An 18,326-nucleotide genomic window follows, 5' to 3' on the forward strand; every position below is an offset into this window, starting at 1 on the left:
GACATTGGTGGGGCCATCTTTTTTCTTCTCGTTGGCATTCCTTTTCTCCCTTTGTCTTTACCTTCTACTGCCCTACCCCCCTCTTCAAATAGGCTGTGTCCAATTTTTTTTTCTCCCAGAGGTATTGCTTGCTTGCTTAATTCTTTTGAAAATAAATCCAGGTTTGTGTGAAATGAATCTGAGAGTCTCATGTGACACAAGGTATACAGGTTGCCCATTTTCACTGTATAAAAGCAAGAGTGGAAAAGATTATCAATCATCTGGCAGGGTATAACATGTATATGCCAGTCAAGTTCATGGGCCATAAGTCATTCCAACTTGTCTGGTGTTTCGGTGAGCACATCAGCAAGTCTGATACCTTGTATGGTAGCTTGACTGGAGCTGCATATATTTAAGCAGAACGTGAGACAGCTGTCCATTAAAAATAAACTAACAAAATGTTGACTTGTCCTGAATATCTAAGAGACATCTCTGAAAAGGAAAATGAACTGTTGTCATGAATTTTAAAAGTTCCTATTTAAAAATCTGATTTATTTTTGACAACAATTTGCTCTTATTCCTGAGTGGCCTATGATGAGGCATTTCCTTTATGGTATTATATATACATACAACATATTGATGCAGCAAGCAAGATACAAGCAAGGCTAGTCATGTTTTGATTTTGCTATCCTCTTCAGTTTCTTTCTAATGTGTTAAATTTCATGGACAAAGTTGCCCCAAATTATTGATTATCATTAATTCTTGTTTATAGAAGGTCAAAAACCACCTTCCATTATTACACTTTTGGGTTACTCCTTTGGTATTGCAAATCTCTGTTTTAAGCACAAAGAGGCTTTACTGAAAGACATAACAGCATGAGTCATCAATAAACCCTGAGTACTGTTAGCTTTGTTCACCAAAAAAACAAAGATTAGCAATCCTCACCATGTGTTATACTCGGCATGAATCCTGTTGTGATATTTTAAATGTGAAAAGTCAATTTAACAGCAGTGCTGGCTTCTATAATTAGTAGGTAAAAACTTCTTACTGGAAGATGTTATTCCTGTTATAGTTATAAGGACATGAATCCTACTGTGAATTTAAGAAAAAAATGTACATACATACATACATACATATATGGATTTGTTTCAAAGAGTATATGATATTTCCAAACTACATGAGGACTATAGATTTATATGAAAAGTAAAGCACGGAACCACAAATAGGGCCAAACCACCTTATTCCTGATTCTGTTCCAGCTCAAGATGCTGGATAGGACTTAGTTTTAAAATGGTTGCTCACCTTAACTAGTGAGTAAATAAGATCCAAATCTTGTAATTTATTAGGTTTGCTTGCTTGCTGGGGATGATGGAAGCTGTTATAAAATTGAGAATGTTTTAGAAAGTACTAAGTTTGTGAACTTCAGCAAAGGATCGTTACCTTGTCGTGGTGCTGGAGCTTGAGCACCTCAATGATGCCATGAGCTAAACCGTGAAGGGCCACCCAAGACGGGAAGGTCATGACAGAGAGGTCAGACTAAATGCGATCCCTGGGGAAGGTAATGGCAACCCACCTCAGTATTCTTGCCGTGAAAACTAAATGGATCAGTACAACCAGAGATATGTCGGTATACCATCGGAAGATGAGACCCCCAGGTCGGAAGATGGTCAAAATGCTACTGGGGAGGAACAGAGGATGAGCTCAACTAGCCCCAGACGTGATGACGCAGCTAGCTCAAAGCCGAAAGGACGGCTAGCGGCCGACGGTGCTGGTGGTGAACGGCGAATCCGATGTTCTAAGGATCAACACACCATCAGAACCTGGAATGTAAGATCTATGAGCCAGGGCAAATTGGATGTGGTTATTGGTGAGATGTCAAGATTAAAGATAGACATTCTGGGCGTCAGTGAACTGAAATGGACTGGAATGGGCCACTTCACATCAAATGACCACCAGATCTACTACTGCGGACAAGAGGACCACAGAAGAAATGGAGTAGCCTTCATAATTAATAGTAAAGTGGCTAAAGCAGTGCTTGGATACAACCCAAAAAATGATAGAATGATCTCAATTCGAATTCAGGGCAAGCCATCTAACATCACAATGATCCAAATATACGCCCCAACCACAAATGCTGAAGAAGCTGAAGTAGAGCAGTTCTATGAGGATCTGCAGCACCTACTGGACAACACGCCTAAAAGAGATGTTATTTTCATCACAGGAGACTGGAATGCTAAGGTGGGCAGTCAAATGACACCTGGAATTACAGGTAAGTATGGCCTGGGAGAACAAAACGAAGCAGGACACAGGCTGATAGAATTTTGCCAAGACAATTCACTCTGCATAACAAACACTCTCTTCCAACAACCTAAGAGATGGCTTTATACATGGACTTCACCAGATGGACAACACCGAAATCAGATTGATTACATCCTTTGCAGCCAAAGGTGGCGGACATCTGTACAGTCGGTAAAAACAAGGCCTGGAGCTGACTGTAGTTCAGATCACGAACTTCTTGCACAATTTAGGATCAGACTAAAGAGATTAGGGAAGACCCACAGATCAGCTAGATATGAGCTCACTAATATTCCTAAGGAATATGCAGTGGAGGTGAAGAATAGATTTAAGGGACTGGACTTAGTAGATAGGGTCCCGGAAGAACTCTGGACAGAAGTTGGCAGCATTGTTCAGGAGGCGGCAACAAAATACATCCCAAAGAAAGAGAAAACCAAGAAGGCAAAATGGCTGTCTGCTGAGACACTAGAAGTAGCCCAAGAAAGAAGGAAAGCAAAAGGCAACAGTGATAGGGGGAGATATGCCCAATTAAATGCAAAATTCCAGAGGTTAGCCAGAAGAGATAAGGAATTATTTTTAAACAAGCAATGCGCGGAAGTGGAAGAAGACAATAGAATAGGAAGGACAAGAGACCTCTTCCAGAAAATTAGAAACATTGGAGGTAAATTCCAGGCAAAAATGGGTATGATCAAAAACAAAGATGGCAAGGACCTAACAGAAGAAGAAGAGATCAAGAAAAGGTGGCAAGAATATACAGAAAACCTGTATAGGAAGGATAACAATATCGGGGATAGCTTTGACAGTGTGGTCGGTGAGCTAGAGCCAGACATCCTGAAGAGTGAGGTTGAATGGGCCTTAAGAAGCATTGCTAATAACAAGGCAACAGGAGACGACGGCATCCCAGCTGAACTGTTCAAAATCTTGCAAGATGATGCTGTCAAGGTAATGCATGCTATATGCCAGCAAATTTGGAAAACACAAGAATGGCCATCAGATTGGAAAAAATCAACTTATATCCCCATACCAAAAAAGGGAAACACTAAAGAATGTTCAAACTATCGAACAGTGGCACTCATTTCACATGCCAGTAAGGTAATGCTCAAGATCCTGCAAGGTAGACTTCAGCAGTTCATGGAGCGAGAATTGCCAGACGTACAAGCTGGGTTTAGAAAAGGCAGAGGAACTAGAGACCAAATTGCCAATATCCGCTGGATAATGGAAAAAGCCAGGGAGTTTCAGAAAAACATCTATTTCTGTTTTATCGACTATTCTAAAGCCTTTGACTGTGTGGACCATAACAAATTGTGGCAAGTTCTTAGTGGTATGGGGATACCAAGTCATCTTGTATGCCTCCTGAAGAATCTGTATAACGACCAAGTAGCAACGGTAAGAACAGACCACGGAACAACGGACTGGTTTAAGATTGGGAAAGGAGTACGGCAGGGCTGTATACTCTCACCCTACCTATTCAACTTGTATGCAGAACACATCATGCGACAAGCTGGCCTTGAGGAATCCAAGGCTGGAGTTCAAATCTCTGGAAGAAACATTAACAATCTCAGATATGCAGATGATACCACTTTGATGGCTGAAAGTGAAGAGGAACTGAGGAGCCTTATGATGAAGGTGAAAGAAGAAAGTGCAAAAGCTGGTTTGCAGCTAAACCTCAAAAAAACCAAGATTATGGCAACCAGCTTGATTGATAACTGGCAAATAGAGGGAGAAAATGTAGAAGCAGTGAAAGACTTTGTATTCCTAGGTGCAAAGATTACTGCAGATGCTGACTGCAGTCAGGAAATCAGAAGACGCTTAATCCTTGGGAGAAGAGCAATGACAAATCTCGATAAAATAGTTAAGAGCAGAGACATCACACTGACAACAAAGGTCCGCATTGTTAAAGCAATGGTGTTCCCCGTAGTAACATATGGCTGCGAGAGCTGGACCATAAGGAAGGCTGAGCGAAGGAAGATCGATGCTTTTGAACTGTTGTGTTGGAGGAAAATTCTGAGAGTGCCTTGGACTGCAAGAAGATCAAACCAGTCCATCCTCCAGGAAATAAAGCCAGACTGCTCACTTGCGGGAATGATATTAAAGGCCAAACTGAAATACTTTGGCCACATAATGAGAAGACAGGACACCCTGGAGAAGATGCTGATGCTAGGGAGAGTGGAGGGCAAAAGGAAGAGGGGCCGACCAAGGGCAAGGTGGATGGATGATATTCTAGAGGTGACGGACTCGTCCCTGGGGGAGCCGGGGGTGTTGACGACCGACAGGAAGCTCTGGCGTGGGCTGGTCCATGAAGTCACAAAGAGTCGGAAGCGACTAAACGAATAAACAACAACAAAGTTTGTGAAAGGAAAAGCAGGGACTTTGCCCATTGCTCCCACTTTAACCTCATATTTCCTGTGCTTTCCAAAATCAGGAGCCATGGAGGTGTCACAGAAGTTAAGCACTCCAAATTTCTTCCGAACTACTTATAGCTTTGTCTCATGTAAGGACTAATGTGGGATAATTCAGTTGAAATCTTGGACATTCAGATTTTTGCTGAGTGAGTACAATCAGTACCAACTGAGGAGTGATCATGACTTATGCAAGAAACATCTATCACAGATCAAGTATCGCAGGCATTTCATATTTGTGTCATTGCAATAGTTTTGAAGGAGGCATTTCACTAAGAGCCCTGTTATTTGGCAAGTGGGGCTTTGTATCTGGCTCACATGAATTCCACATCTGGAGCCTAATAGATAAGTTTGGAACTTTTCCAAGATGAAGCAGATGGTCACCAGCTGTCCCAAGCCAAATCAGACTGTTCCTGGCAATATGGTGTTGCTATTTGTTGGTGATACATCTAGCTCTAATTCTGTTCTTGTTTTAGCTCTAGACAAGGTCTCACTTCCCCTAAAGGAGCATGTCCAAGATTTGTGTTTCTGTATATTGGGGGAGACCTCCTGGATTTATGACTCCTACTACAATAGCAAATGGAGGCCAGGTCCATGTGATGTTTTCACAACTTTGGCTGATGCACCAATTGTGGGCCTTTCTGGATTGGTTGGCTCTGACAGCAATTTAGACTGCTGTAGTATGTTCTACATGGAACTGCCTTTCAAAAGAACCAGAATCTTCAATTGATCTAAAGCAGTGTTTCTCAGCCTCAGCAGCTTTAAGATGTGTGGATTTCAACTCCCAGAATTCCCCAGCCAGCTTGAGAAGCACTGGACTAAAGGATGGCAGCCCATCTACCAGCTGATAGTGGCTGAGTTAGTCATGTAACAGCTGTGTTGTGATTGCAGTACTGGATACTTGTTTGCTTCTGGCACCAGTTCAAAGTTCTGCTTATTACCTTTAAGAGTTCTGCTTATTACCTTGGGTATGTACCGGACAATCTCTTTGCACAAGATTCAGCCTGCTCTGTGCATTCCTTTTGGGTGCGCTCTGAGTCACTTTGGGCTCCTTTTGGGCTCCTTTTGAGCGCGCTCTGAGTCACTTGCTGAGAAGGGTGGCTATAGAAATCAAATCAAATCAATCAATCAATCAATAAAATTATTTTGTAGAAGATAGGTGGCCATATAAGTTTTATAAATAAATAAATCCTCACCTCAAAAGAGGTGAAAGAAATAGATATCTGAGGTGACACATCTTCTCTGTGTGGCCCTCACACTTAGGAAAAACTTGCTCCCCAGGTATGGAATACCTTGAACTTCCTGGCCTTTAGGATGATGCTCAAAATCTGACTATTCCATAGGGAGTTTGGGTGTTAATGGGATGAGGATTACCATATAGCTAGAGGTATTTATAGTATGAGTGTGCAGCTGGTTTTCTTTTCTATGTATCTTTGGTTGACTGTAAACTACTTTTAGCCTTTGGTAATAAGTGGGCTGCCATAATGACCCACGATCACACTTAATTATTCTTGGGAGGCTGAGAGCCATACACTTGGTGGGACTATATCATACATGGTGGGGTATGACAGTTCTGCCATCAGTTTTCAGCAGTCATGATCAAATGGTATTCAAAAGCTGCACAGAGGTTGCTCGGGGACCACACATCCCTATTCTGATGTACTGATTGTAACTTATTAATGCAATCAATAATTGCATTATATTATCCAAAATTAATTATTAATTTACATTTAATGGGATAATTAATGGTTTGGGTGTTAGGTGAGCAAGGTTGGCCTAGGATGGTCATATTCAAAGTGGGCCAACTTTTAGTTAGATCAGTTCATAAACACCATCCTAATTTTGTACTATCCTTAGGACTGTTGAGGAAGACCTACGAATGGTAATATAGACATTCTGTCTCTTATGTTCCCTGCCATTTATAGAATTCTGCTAATAGTCTCCACCACCAGTACTGTTCATAATCTGCAAAAAGGGTTTTCTTGAGAATTACAGATTATTCTTTTCTCCAGCTCCTTTTCTCTGTTTGTGAAAATGAATCATTCATACTGTGAAAGACTGAATGTGTCTACCATTAGATTATAAGCAACCACCCCAAAGTCATTTGAGTGCATTTTTAATTTTAAATCTTTTTAATACGTAAGTTAAATAAATAAATTTAAATAGAAGGGGGGGTCTTCCCTTTTGACATGCTCAAATCAGGAATTTTGTGGGGTATGGGTAGGTGGGTGGGTAGGCAGTCTGATGTTAAAGTAAAGGAGACACTGAGATCTTCAGGCAACATGTGATCATCAGCGTTCTTTATGTCCTCAGTTCAGAGACCTCTGGTAAGACCCCAGTGTCCCTTCTGTAGGAGCCTGCAGCTTGGGGGTAAGAAAAAAAAGTAATCCGAAAGAAAATGACCAAGGGGAAAAGAAAAAAATGAGTCAAAAAGTAAAAGCAAATGTCAGGAAGAGAACAGATACCCCGACCCACTTTTAGCTTTGACTCCACCTACCTCTCACTTCAGCCCCACCCACGATTGGCATTCAGTTAGAAATTTTAATTACTTATAATCCCCTGTGCAGAAAAGGCTTTCCACTGTATATTGACAGCTGCACAAAATGCCAAAGTCAGCAGGCTTCTATTTTATCAGTGCAGCATCTCTCTTCTAGGAATAGCCTTGAGACCTGATATGTATCTCTTGAGAAGGTTTGGAAAAGTACAAAATCTGTCTCTTGAAATCATGAGTAATGTATCCAGTCTATTAAATGCAGCTTTTAAACAGAACACATGCAAGGCTAGATGGTTTGATTGAATTGTCTTGGTTCAAAGAAATGGAAGAAAACATGGAATGCAATTAAAGGGCAAAAGTACCTGCTCTCTTGGGACCACCATATCAAACCAGTATTGCTGTTTCAGTGTTTTTTTTTATTATTCTTGGAATGATCTTTGGTGGGGATGCACCTGTGTTTTGGACACAGATCTCAGAAGCAGATGTTCCAAGGAACTACAATATGTTGCAGTCCAAGCCAGTTTGATTCAAAAGAAATTAATTATGCTAGCATTCATAATGCTTTGGAGAGGCATCATCATTCAGTGGTGGAGGGCATACTTGGTAAGTAAACTAGCTAGTCCCAGGTATTCCTCACTAGATGGATCTTGGGAAAAATCTTTGGCAGAGTTTGAAGAACTCCCACCCCATATAGATACTATGTGATATACTAGTGATCAGATATGCCATGGCCCAGTGATAGGTAATCTCTTCTGAGTTAATAGACCCATTAAGAATTTGGAGTGCGCAGTGTGGATATTCCCACAAAAGGGCTGCCAATGAGGAAATGGACTTTGACAAACAGGTGCTACGGAAAAGATACCTACTTAACCAAAAGATACTCTGTGCCATCTGATTCTAATCTTTGCCTCTTTTCCAGAGCAAGTGGGTTCACTTTCAGATAAAACACCAGTTAGCAGCCAGCTACCATTTTTCATCTTCTGAGTTGGTGAAATGGGTTCCTGGGGCATTTTGGGGGCAATTCCGGTGCTTTGTTTGTGGTATGGCAGCTTCTCATTTAGTTATTAAACCAACACACACACACACACACACACACACACACTTGCTTACTTACATGGTGTGGGAAGCATGACAGCTGCCTTAGGAGGTCTGTGGATACATTTGCACCTACAGGCACAGCTTTGCCTACCCGTGATGCAGACTTTAAATAAATACATGATAATAAAGTTGAATCTTCCCTTCGTTTGAATTAAATATACTTGTTTGCTTCTTCAAAACACTGTTGGGAGGGGTGGGGAGCTATTCTATTAAGCCTAGCTCTTTTAGAACAGTTTGTTCAGGGTTGATTTGTACAAAATTTGTCACAAAACCAGACAGCCAGAAAAGGGAGTACAACAGAATCACTGTACAAGCCAGAGAAGAGTTTGCTTTAATTTGTTGGGTTCTTTTCAGGCTCTTCCTTGTCCAGTATAGCCCACAGGTTGCTATACTTTGTAGAAGAATAATCAGAGACATCCAGTGAGTATTTCTGCTAAGTGCAGCTGGGCAGAGCTTTAAAGGGGCATTTCCTTTTGATGAATGTTTGATCAAGGCGCCCTCTCGATTAAGCAGAGAAGTGGCCCTCTACTTCTAGTAGTGCAGAGTGACCACAGTGCTTTGCTTGACAAGTATCTGCATTACATAAAACAACCAGTTGAGGGCAAGTGTGTTGCCTTAAAGGTGCACAGCACCTGGTCATGGCAATTGATGGCTACTTTGCACACCCCAGTATTTAGATAATTTCCTTTGAAACATTGATCATCGATGCTGCACAGGTCCCTTCCCTGAACCACTCAGAGGCTGGCAAGCTGTGCAAGTGTTGCTTCAAATGGAATTACTGAATTGTCATGTGAGGAAAGTGCCAGATCAAAATGTTGAACTCCAACTGCTGCTGTTCTGAATTATACATGAATGTTTTCTACTATTATTAATCTTGACCTGTGTGATCTCTCTCTGTGTGTACATATTTTCACTCTTTTCATTCCATCCTACCTTAAGCAATGTAGGAAAGTGCAATCCGTCCTTCAATTCTTCTAGTTGAATGGTGTCAACAATGACCGGGATCATCATTTCAGGTTTTCAGAAAGGAGCTTTTCCAGACTAACCAGAGATACCAATGATTGAATTTAGGACCTTCTGCATACAGAACATGTGCTGTGCCAGTGAGCTCTGGTTCTTTTCTTCATTTGCCAAAAGCAAAGAAAGCCAGTATCTCACATCTTTGTTTTCTTTCTTTTTTTCTTCTGCAGGCTTAAACTGGCATTCCCTCATCAGATGCAGAAATGAATAACTCCACGAACATAAGTTATCTGGAGGATAGAATGACCATGCCAAGCCCTTATAAAACAGTTGAGGTTGTCTTCATTGTCCTGGTGGCGGGGTCCCTCAGCCTGGTGACCATCATTGGGAACATCCTGGTTATGGTGTCCATTAAAGTCAACAGGCACCTACAAACTGTCAACAATTACTTTCTTTTCAGCTTGGCCTGTGCTGATTTGATCATTGGTGTCTTTTCCATGAACCTGTACACAATTTACACTGTGATAGGCTCCTGGCCTTTAGGACCTGTGGTTTGTGACTTGTGGTTGGCCCTTGACTATGTGGTCAGCAATGCCTCTGTCATGAACCTTCTCATAATCAGTTTTGACAGGTATTTTTGTGTGACCAAGCCCCTAACCTATCCGGTCAGGCGGACCACTAAGATGGCAGGGATGATGATTGCAGCTGCCTGGGTACTCTCTTTCATCTTATGGGCCCCTGCGATTCTCTTTTGGCAGTTTATTGTAGGAGAAAGGACGGTACCCAATAAGGAATGCTACATCCAATTCCTCTCCAATGCAGCCGTCACCTTTGGCACAGCTATTGCAGCTTTCTACCTGCCTGTTGTGATCATGACCATTCTGTACTGGCAAATATCCCGCGCTAGTAGGAGCAGGATAAAAAAAGAGAAGAAGGAGGGTGGTCAGAACCAGGATCCGGCATCCCCAAGTGTAGTTCAAAGTAAAATAGGGAAACCAAATAATAACAACCTCCCAACCAATGAAGATGGGACTGAACACAATAAAATCCTAAATGGTAAAGCCCCTGGCGAGCCAGTGGTGGAGAATTGTGTTCCAGCAGAAGAAAAAGAGAGCTCAAATGACTCCACCTCTGTCAGTGCAGGTGCTTCCAATGTGAAAGAAGATGAAGCAATCACAGAGAATGCCAGGGCTTCTGTCTCCCAAGTTAATGCAAAAGTGGAGAATTCTAAATTGACTTGCATTAGGATACTCACAAAGTCCCCCAAAGGAGATTATGATGGCTCTACTAATACTGCTGTGGAGATTGTAGCCACTGATGGACAACATGGAGAGGAGAAGCAGAACATTGTAGCGCGTAAGATTGTCAAGATGACAAAACAGCCTGCCAAAAAGAAGGCCCCTCCTTCCAGGGAGAAAAAAGTGACCAGGACTATTTTGGCTATTCTGCTGGCCTTCATCATTACTTGGACACCATACAATGTCATGGTACTCATCAACAGCTTCTGTTCATCATGTATTCCCAACACAGTATGGACAATCGGTTACTGGCTGTGCTATATCAATAGCACCATCAACCCTGCTTGCTATGCTCTCTGCAATGCTACCTTCAAGAAAACCTTTAAGCATCTCCTTATGTGTCACTACAAGAACATAGGAGCCACGAGGTAAAACCAGAGTAACGGGGAAAAAAACTCAAAATGGGGGAAGAAAGCTCCAGATTTTATAAAACAATGCCATAGCACTTTATGCTCTAGTATGAAATCAAGAAGCTAGAGAACATGACAAGATGAGGTTTGTGCTCCCTCTCCAATATCTGCACTTCAAAGATGATAACTTTTGGGTCAGTGAGTCATTGGGAGGGAAGGCTATAATTGAGTATAAGACCCTGAGACAATGTTCCTTCCTCTCTCATCGCAGAAGGGCTTTTGAATCCATCCTGCATCTTTGGGCACAACCTCTCCCTGAGAAATTCTTCTGAGCAAAGATTTTGGGGGTTTGCTTTGCAAAAGGAAAAACTACATGAAAGCATTATAGTAAGCAGAACTGAGTAGGTGTAATCAAGTATTCCAGAACCATTTTCCAGTTTGTGCGTTCATTTGAAATTAAGGGAAGGGGGAGGACATCTAACATACTTCATGGAAGGTATAAAAAAAAACTGGAAGAGAAAACATGGAATAATTCCAGTCTGTTTGTTTCTGAATTATCAAAAGTATATTGTTATGGAACTAGAGAAGGAGAAAGCTTGAGTTTAAGGAGTTTACTATTAATAGTTACCTTTCTTTGGTTGCTTTATTATACTTTGGGGAAAAATGTACTTTACCTCATAATGAGGATGGTTTCAGGCAAGTGTCTAAAATGTAGTACATCAGCTTTCCCCAGCCTGATTCCCTCCATTTCTGTTGAACATGAACTATTATGCTGGCTCAGTGTTATGGCTAGGATTAAAATCATGCTAAGCCATCCTGTGGTTTGTTATGGGTTGGGCTTAGTGTGTTGTCCAAATTGGCCATTGTGATTTGTAAATGATGGTTTATGATTTAGCATGATGTGTCAACCCAGGCAGTTGTTTAGCTACTGAACCATGGGTACCAAATTTGTGGCTTAACATGAGATGTGAACCCATTCGTTTTGATATAAAAATGCTAGAATTTGGATTGATTGATTGATATCGTGATTATTTCAAAGGTACCTTGTGTTAATTGATCCTTTCTGATTGGGTCAGGTTTTGTAGTCAAACAGAAGAAAAAAATGGAAATGGGTATAGCATTTAGCACACTGTAAGAGCTTTCTGAAGAAGACTTGAAAATGGAGTGACTCTTCTGAAGAATAAAAGGGGCAGGTATATTTGCAGCCAGGATCAACAGTGGTATATTGAATAGACATTACAGAGTAATGTGATTGTGTAGGTACCTGGTTCAATTAGCAACTGTATTTCTTTTCCATTGTTTGTTTATCAGAGATTCTGTTACTTCAGGCATACTTTATACCCAGAACTGAAATATATAGAAGATCTTGGATTGTTAATGTAAGAGATGTCAGGAAGGGTTTCACTTTGGGATGCTGTCCTGCTTTATAGACAAAGAAGGGAAAAATACCAGATCAATCAAGATCAGATGGCCAAATGACAGCATCTTGCCTGGAACTACTTGTAGGACATGAACAGCAAGGAGGCCTCCCCTATTTTCAGTAGACATTAGGCAGTGAAAGGTGAAAGGTCCCCTGTGCAAGCACCGAGTCATGTCTGACCCTTTGGGGGGACGCCACTTTTGCGACGTTTTCTTGGCAAACTATGATTTCTTGGGGTGGTTTGCCATTGCCTTCCCCAGTCACCTTCCCCAGCAAGCTGGTACTCATTTTACCAACCTCAGAAGGATGGAAGGCTGAGTTGACCTGAGCCGGCTACCCGAGAATCCAGCTTCTTCTGGGATCAAACTCAGGTCCTGGGGAGCGTTTTCAGTTGCAATACTGCCTCCTACCCCTCTGTGCCACACGAGGCTCATAGACATTGGGCAGGCAATCATAAAAAGAGGGGAACAGATGAAATAACTTCAGAAAAAACAGGATTGGCCAGTTAAGAGTTCGAATATACAGAATCTTCAAATCATAGTCCACCAGTCCTGTATGTTCATCACCATCTCGCAGACCTTTGCTCTGTCATTAATAGAAACACAAATCCGAGAAATCAGATGTCCCAAGCATCATGTCATTGAAAAGAAAACATACCTCCTAATATGATAAATCTTCATCTCAAAGAAATATCCTAGCCAGAATTTACCCCAAATAGTCAAGACTGTTAATATTACACACACACCCCAAAAAAAATCTTCCCAAAGCTAATGCACTGTGGGATTTTTTTCCTACTTTATTCCAGTTAAATCTCCTTGCATATATCTTAAACTGAGACTGCACATACATGTTGATTTCTATCCATACAGTATTTGTAAGGGAGTGTTTTTGTCCTAAACTGTTTGCATTTGAAAAATATGAAGAGGAAAACACACACACACACACACCCACACACAAGAATGGGAGGGGTGGAAGTCATTCTTCAACCATATCCATCTATATCCATAAAGTGTACATAGGATTTGGCCATTACAGTAACAGTTTGGGTTATAAAGCTATTACACAGAATTACTTTGCATATTGGGTGATGAGGGAGAAGGCCTAAATGATTCTTAGAGCTGTGCAAATCTTTCAAGGGTGCTTTGCTTCAGGAAGATGCAAGTGAAAGCATTCTCTGGAAGCTGCTTTGGGAAGCAACCAAGGCCCCTTCTAAACCAAAGTGTAGGATTCACACACAATCCCACAGCTGTGCCAAATCTTTGGAGCGCTTGGAAGAAGGTTGAAAGGAACTTTATAATACTGTTGCCCCCATGACATGAATCTCTTCATCAGAGGAAATTTAAGTTGCTTCACATAGGCTTGTTGTTCATTTGAATGTTCTAAGGTTACAGATAAATGGCAATATCATGACACCTCCATATACTGAACATTCTGGATGACAGGAAACCTTGGTGAAAATTTCTGCTCCCTTTCACCTACAAGCAGCCAGATTCTTGAAAGATAGGAGCTTCTGTTAAGCAGTTCAGTGTTTATCTGCTTTGTTCATTTTTACAACCAGCATTTTCAACCAAGCACTTCCGTTTCACCAACTCATTTTCTTGCACTCATGTCCTATTCCAAGAAATGTGAAAGGGCAAATAGACAAAACTGGATGGGAAAGTTGCTTTTCAGTGGATTTTGAATGAGAAAAAGAACGAACAAAGGAAAACAACATGAGGAAACTACCCACTGAATCTATCATTATTGTGTCGGTCAGAAAAGAGACATCTTTGCTAACTGCCATTATTAATATCTCAGCTGAGGTTAATGTTTCATATACCGCTTTCCATAAGTGTGCTTTCCAGGTCCCAATAATGTAAATGATTTAGGACAGGTGGGCAACCATTTGGCAGTTATGATTTGTACTTACTATTTGAAGGGTAGGAAGAAGGTGTGGCCATGTCACATAATGATGAGTTTGGGGTAGTTTCAGGGTTTCGTTGTTTAACAGAGATGTGATTATTTTGAGGTTTACATGACAGTTCTCATCTGTTTCCCATTTCTTTTTTTATATTAATTTTATTTAAAATTACAATTAAAAAGATAAAAATTAATATAAACTAAAAAAGAAAAAGAAAAAATGGAAAGTGCAGAAATGAAAAAATAGAAAGAAAAATAGAAAAGAAAGAAAAACTTAAGAATTTAAAGAAATTACTTCCCCCTTCACCAGTATAAATAATTTTAGTAACTTACCACCTTCTCTTAAAATAAAACAGATGATCTCTTCTTGTAATTTCAGCCCTGATCAGCAAAAGTTCATTAAGGTTTACCAGAGATAACATATCTATTTTAACCTTGTTCAAATAAACCAACTTATATTCTTTCCTTACTTTTAACAATCTTGATCTTTAGTTCCCTCAAATTATGTTCTAGAGCTTGATTTCTTTTCATTTTTTCATTGTTCCTTCTCACAAAATTCTTCAAAGTTTTAACAACCCTTTTTTGTAAATCCCATATAGGAAAATTATCCAGTTTTTATCCTGGTTTGTTATTTGTATATCACTTAATTATTAAGACATCAGCCAGCTTCTTTTGTATGTCCAGTGTAGCATCTTTTTCCATGTCATTCTTGTAGTCTGTCATTTTTAAATCCACTTTCAAATCAGTCTCAGTCTTGTCAGGTAAAACGTGTTCCTCTTTCATAACATCTTTGAAACACAGTCTGTCTATAGAGACAGATACTCTTAAAATTAACTTCTGGGTCCATTGTTCAAAAATATCCTTCAGTAAGTCCAATGTTAAAATATTTTGCTTCATTCCGTATTAGTAAGTCAAATTTAAGTGTTCTTCTCCTTTAATTTTAATCTTTAGTTCCTTTTAGTTCCCTCTAGTGTCCAACCTTCAAAGTCCCCATCTTAATCATTTTTTTAAGAGAATTCAAAACAGAAGCATTTTCCCATTGGAAGGATTCTTAGGATTAATTCCAAAATTTTATTTCAAATCCATCTGTTTGTAACTTTCCAAAATCAAAGTTCTAATCACACTTTTCCTGTTTATTCCAAAATAATGTTTTAAAGTCCTTAAACTTGTATTTAAAAATCCTTTTGCTAAGGATTGAAGGAAACACCTGGTGTTCATCCAAAGTTTCCTACAAGCTGAAAAGCAGTTAACAATCAATATTCAAAAGTTATTAGAAAAGGAAATATGCAAACCCAATGTCCTTTTTGCCATGGTGGCAACCATGGTGCCAATCATTGTTTCAGCAAGATGGTTAATTCCCTTGTCTCCCAGAGGTCTAAACCTGCCAGAGATGCTGTCTTGCGGTCTCCTCACAAGGAGCAACTGTATGAAGCACTTGTGGGTGATCTCAAGTCCACTGTTTGTCTGGAGAGGAATTACAGATAGCCAGTCTATTCTCCGGCACATCATTCTATCATGGTCATCAGCTCTGCTTTTAGCAGAGCCATCTTCAGTTCACCATCTCTTCCCTGGAAGTGTAACCTGTTTCCCATCTCAAAATGGTGGAAACCTTATGGTTTTCAGCAAACATGGTTTGAGAGCCTCATAGGGCAAAATGGGGACTTGGGGATTGCATGTGGCTTTGGAGCTACAAGTTGCTTATTTTTCTTTGATCCCAAAGTGGACAGTTTCCAGGAAAACTAGGGACACAGCGTGTGTGAAAGATATGGCAAGCTTCAAATATTTAGACATTCACAGAGATATACATTCTCTGACCACATGGCCAATATGACAGTAGACTTTTTTCCAATGTTTTGCTCATTGGTTTTTCATTCAGTTCTCACTGAGAAATGGTGTTTGTCAATCTGTTTGGGTTAAAAATCATGTGGAACCTCTGAGTCAGAAGTTGTTTTGGAACCATTTACTTGGTTTCTCACTGTGCCTCTTCATAATTTCTCATGAGTCAGAATGATACATGACTATAAACTCAACAGCAATTCATATTCATGGCCAAAAATGTTGAAAATAATTAAACCATGAGGGTTTGCCAGGATTAGCCCATGCCACAGTTGTTATATTCCCACTAAATCAGTTGCATGTAATCCAGATTTACAGGAGTGATCTTGATTTGTCTTCATATAGGAGTATTATAATTTTCCAAACAAGACTTTTTAAAAAAAGAAATAGTATTTAATCATGAGAGAGGATTAAGCCCCGGGTTTTACTCACTGACGTATTATTTTCTAGTTTGGCTACATCGTGTAGTCTACAAAAAAACAAAACGGTTTTATTGAATTCACTTGAATTCACAAACATAAAATTCCTCAGTACAGAGGAATTTATTCAGATTACATTTTCTGTAGAATCACTCAAATCACAGACTGGTGCTTCAGATACCACAACAAACCCTGCTTTGACAAAACAGAAATGTTTTCTTAATGTGAAAGGGGATGAAGGGAATGTGCACACTAACATTTGTTTTACATGCAGCTGGTTTCTGATCCTCCAAGACAGAGTCTGTGTCATCTTCTAAATGCAGCCATAGAAAACTGGCATGCTAGAAAAGATCCTCACGAAGTTCTTAAACATGTCAGTTCTCTATATGAAGGGGATATAGAAGAGCACTCAAACGTAATCCTACTTGTATCATTCCAGCTCAGGTACAAATTGACTAACCTGCACTTAAAACTAAGTCTAAGTTACGTTGTAATGAAACTGGAGGCATGTAGAGCAGGTCAGAGAAAATAAAACATAATGGTATTGATTGGGCATGATGGGGGAAGCAGAACAGTAATAAATAGGGTGATTTCTTCTGCAAGCACTCAACGTTTATTCAGATTTATTGATATATGTTTAACTGGAGACAGTATTTTCCATATTATCCATATCTTACAAAATGTCCAGTACAGCACATCAAAGGACTCTCATTTTTGTCAGCCAGTCACTCTACAAACTTTGAAAATTTGGAGAGGGCAGGGTTTACTTTAGGACTTCATTTAATGTTAACCTGGGTTATAGGTTTTCATCCAGGAATTCCCTCATTGACATTTTTGATGATTCATGTTGTTATGTGAGCCATGGCAGATCTGCGGAAATGGAGGCTGGAGATATCTTAAATAAATTTACTAGTGAGTAACTTTTTGAGCATTACTTCTTCATCTACGTGCTTAGGATCTCATAGCATGAGTGCAATACCTAGATTACTATAAATTTACAGGGCTGTATAATTTTAGAATGGGACCCACATCCATATAATGGGGACTTTGTGTTGCAAAAAGAAGACTAAGCTACAATAATTTACTTTAAAAAGCACTAGTTTTGTAAGAATATATCTATTGTTTTATTAACTAGAAATGTTAATCTTGAAATCCTCTACTAGTGCTTCAAACTGCAGTCTTTAAGTAGCTATGTTCATTGTGGTTTCCTCCACAAGCGTTGGGAATATATTGCCCATAAATCTGTATAAACATTGTTGTTGACCAAGATGGCTGGGAATTCTGATAATCTTAACCCAGAACACATCAAGATGGGGAAAGTTGATACATTTCTGTGAAATCCAAATGATGGAATGTAATGGAATCGGGTGTATCTTTTTCTAGAGTATGGTCCAGAGAGGCTACTGGGCTTCAGAATAAAATTGCTAGCTTGTTGTGTCTAAAATTCAAACTTTTTAAAGTTAATTGATGTTGTATAGGTAATTCTCTTCATTTAACAGCCATCCTTTTGGCTTAAAAAGTGTTATGTAATAAGACTTTTTGCTGTTACTTTTTTTAGATTTTAGTCTTAATTATATTAGAAAGTAAGCCCTGCTGAGTTAAGTAGGATGCATATGTGAGAAGCAAGATCTCAGTATTTATAATTCTTCCCCTAATCATCCAGAGGAGCACAATACATTAGTTCACTCATTATAGTATTTTGATGGAAAATTGTGTGGGATTATACCCACCATTCCCATCTCTTACTATTGCCTATGTAAATAGAATCTGTATACCTATCCTTCTTGCATACAGATTCTATGTGCCCAAAACCTGTATATTTTTGGGGGAACCTTAAGAAGGCAGGAACTTTACCTGGATATACAGAATCAGTGCAGAA

The 18,326-nt window shown here is 39.8% G+C and overlaps 1 protein-coding gene across 1 annotated transcript; it reads left to right on the forward strand.

Annotated features, from left to right (window-relative positions):
* The first annotated feature begins 9,488 nt into the window (after window positions 1–9,488).
* On the forward strand, window positions 9,489–10,895 carry CHRM2 (cholinergic receptor muscarinic 2). The gene has a single exon (XM_063308518.1). The coding sequence runs from the start codon at window positions 9,489–9,491 to the stop codon at window positions 10,893–10,895; it is 1,407 nt and encodes a 468-aa protein (XP_063164588.1).
* The last annotated feature ends 7,431 nt before the right edge of the window (window positions 10,896–18,326 follow it).

Source organism: Candoia aspera, chromosome 7 (genome assembly GCF_035149785.1).
Source record: "Candoia aspera isolate rCanAsp1 chromosome 7, rCanAsp1.hap2, whole genome shotgun sequence".
Lineage (NCBI taxonomy): Eukaryota > Metazoa > Chordata > Lepidosauria > Squamata > Boidae > Candoia > Candoia aspera.

Excerpts from the sequence above, each read along its gene's own strand:
- CHRM2 (XM_063308518.1), top strand. The coding sequence starts at position 9,489 with ATGAATAACTCCACGAACATAAGTTATCTGGAGGATAGAATGACCATG.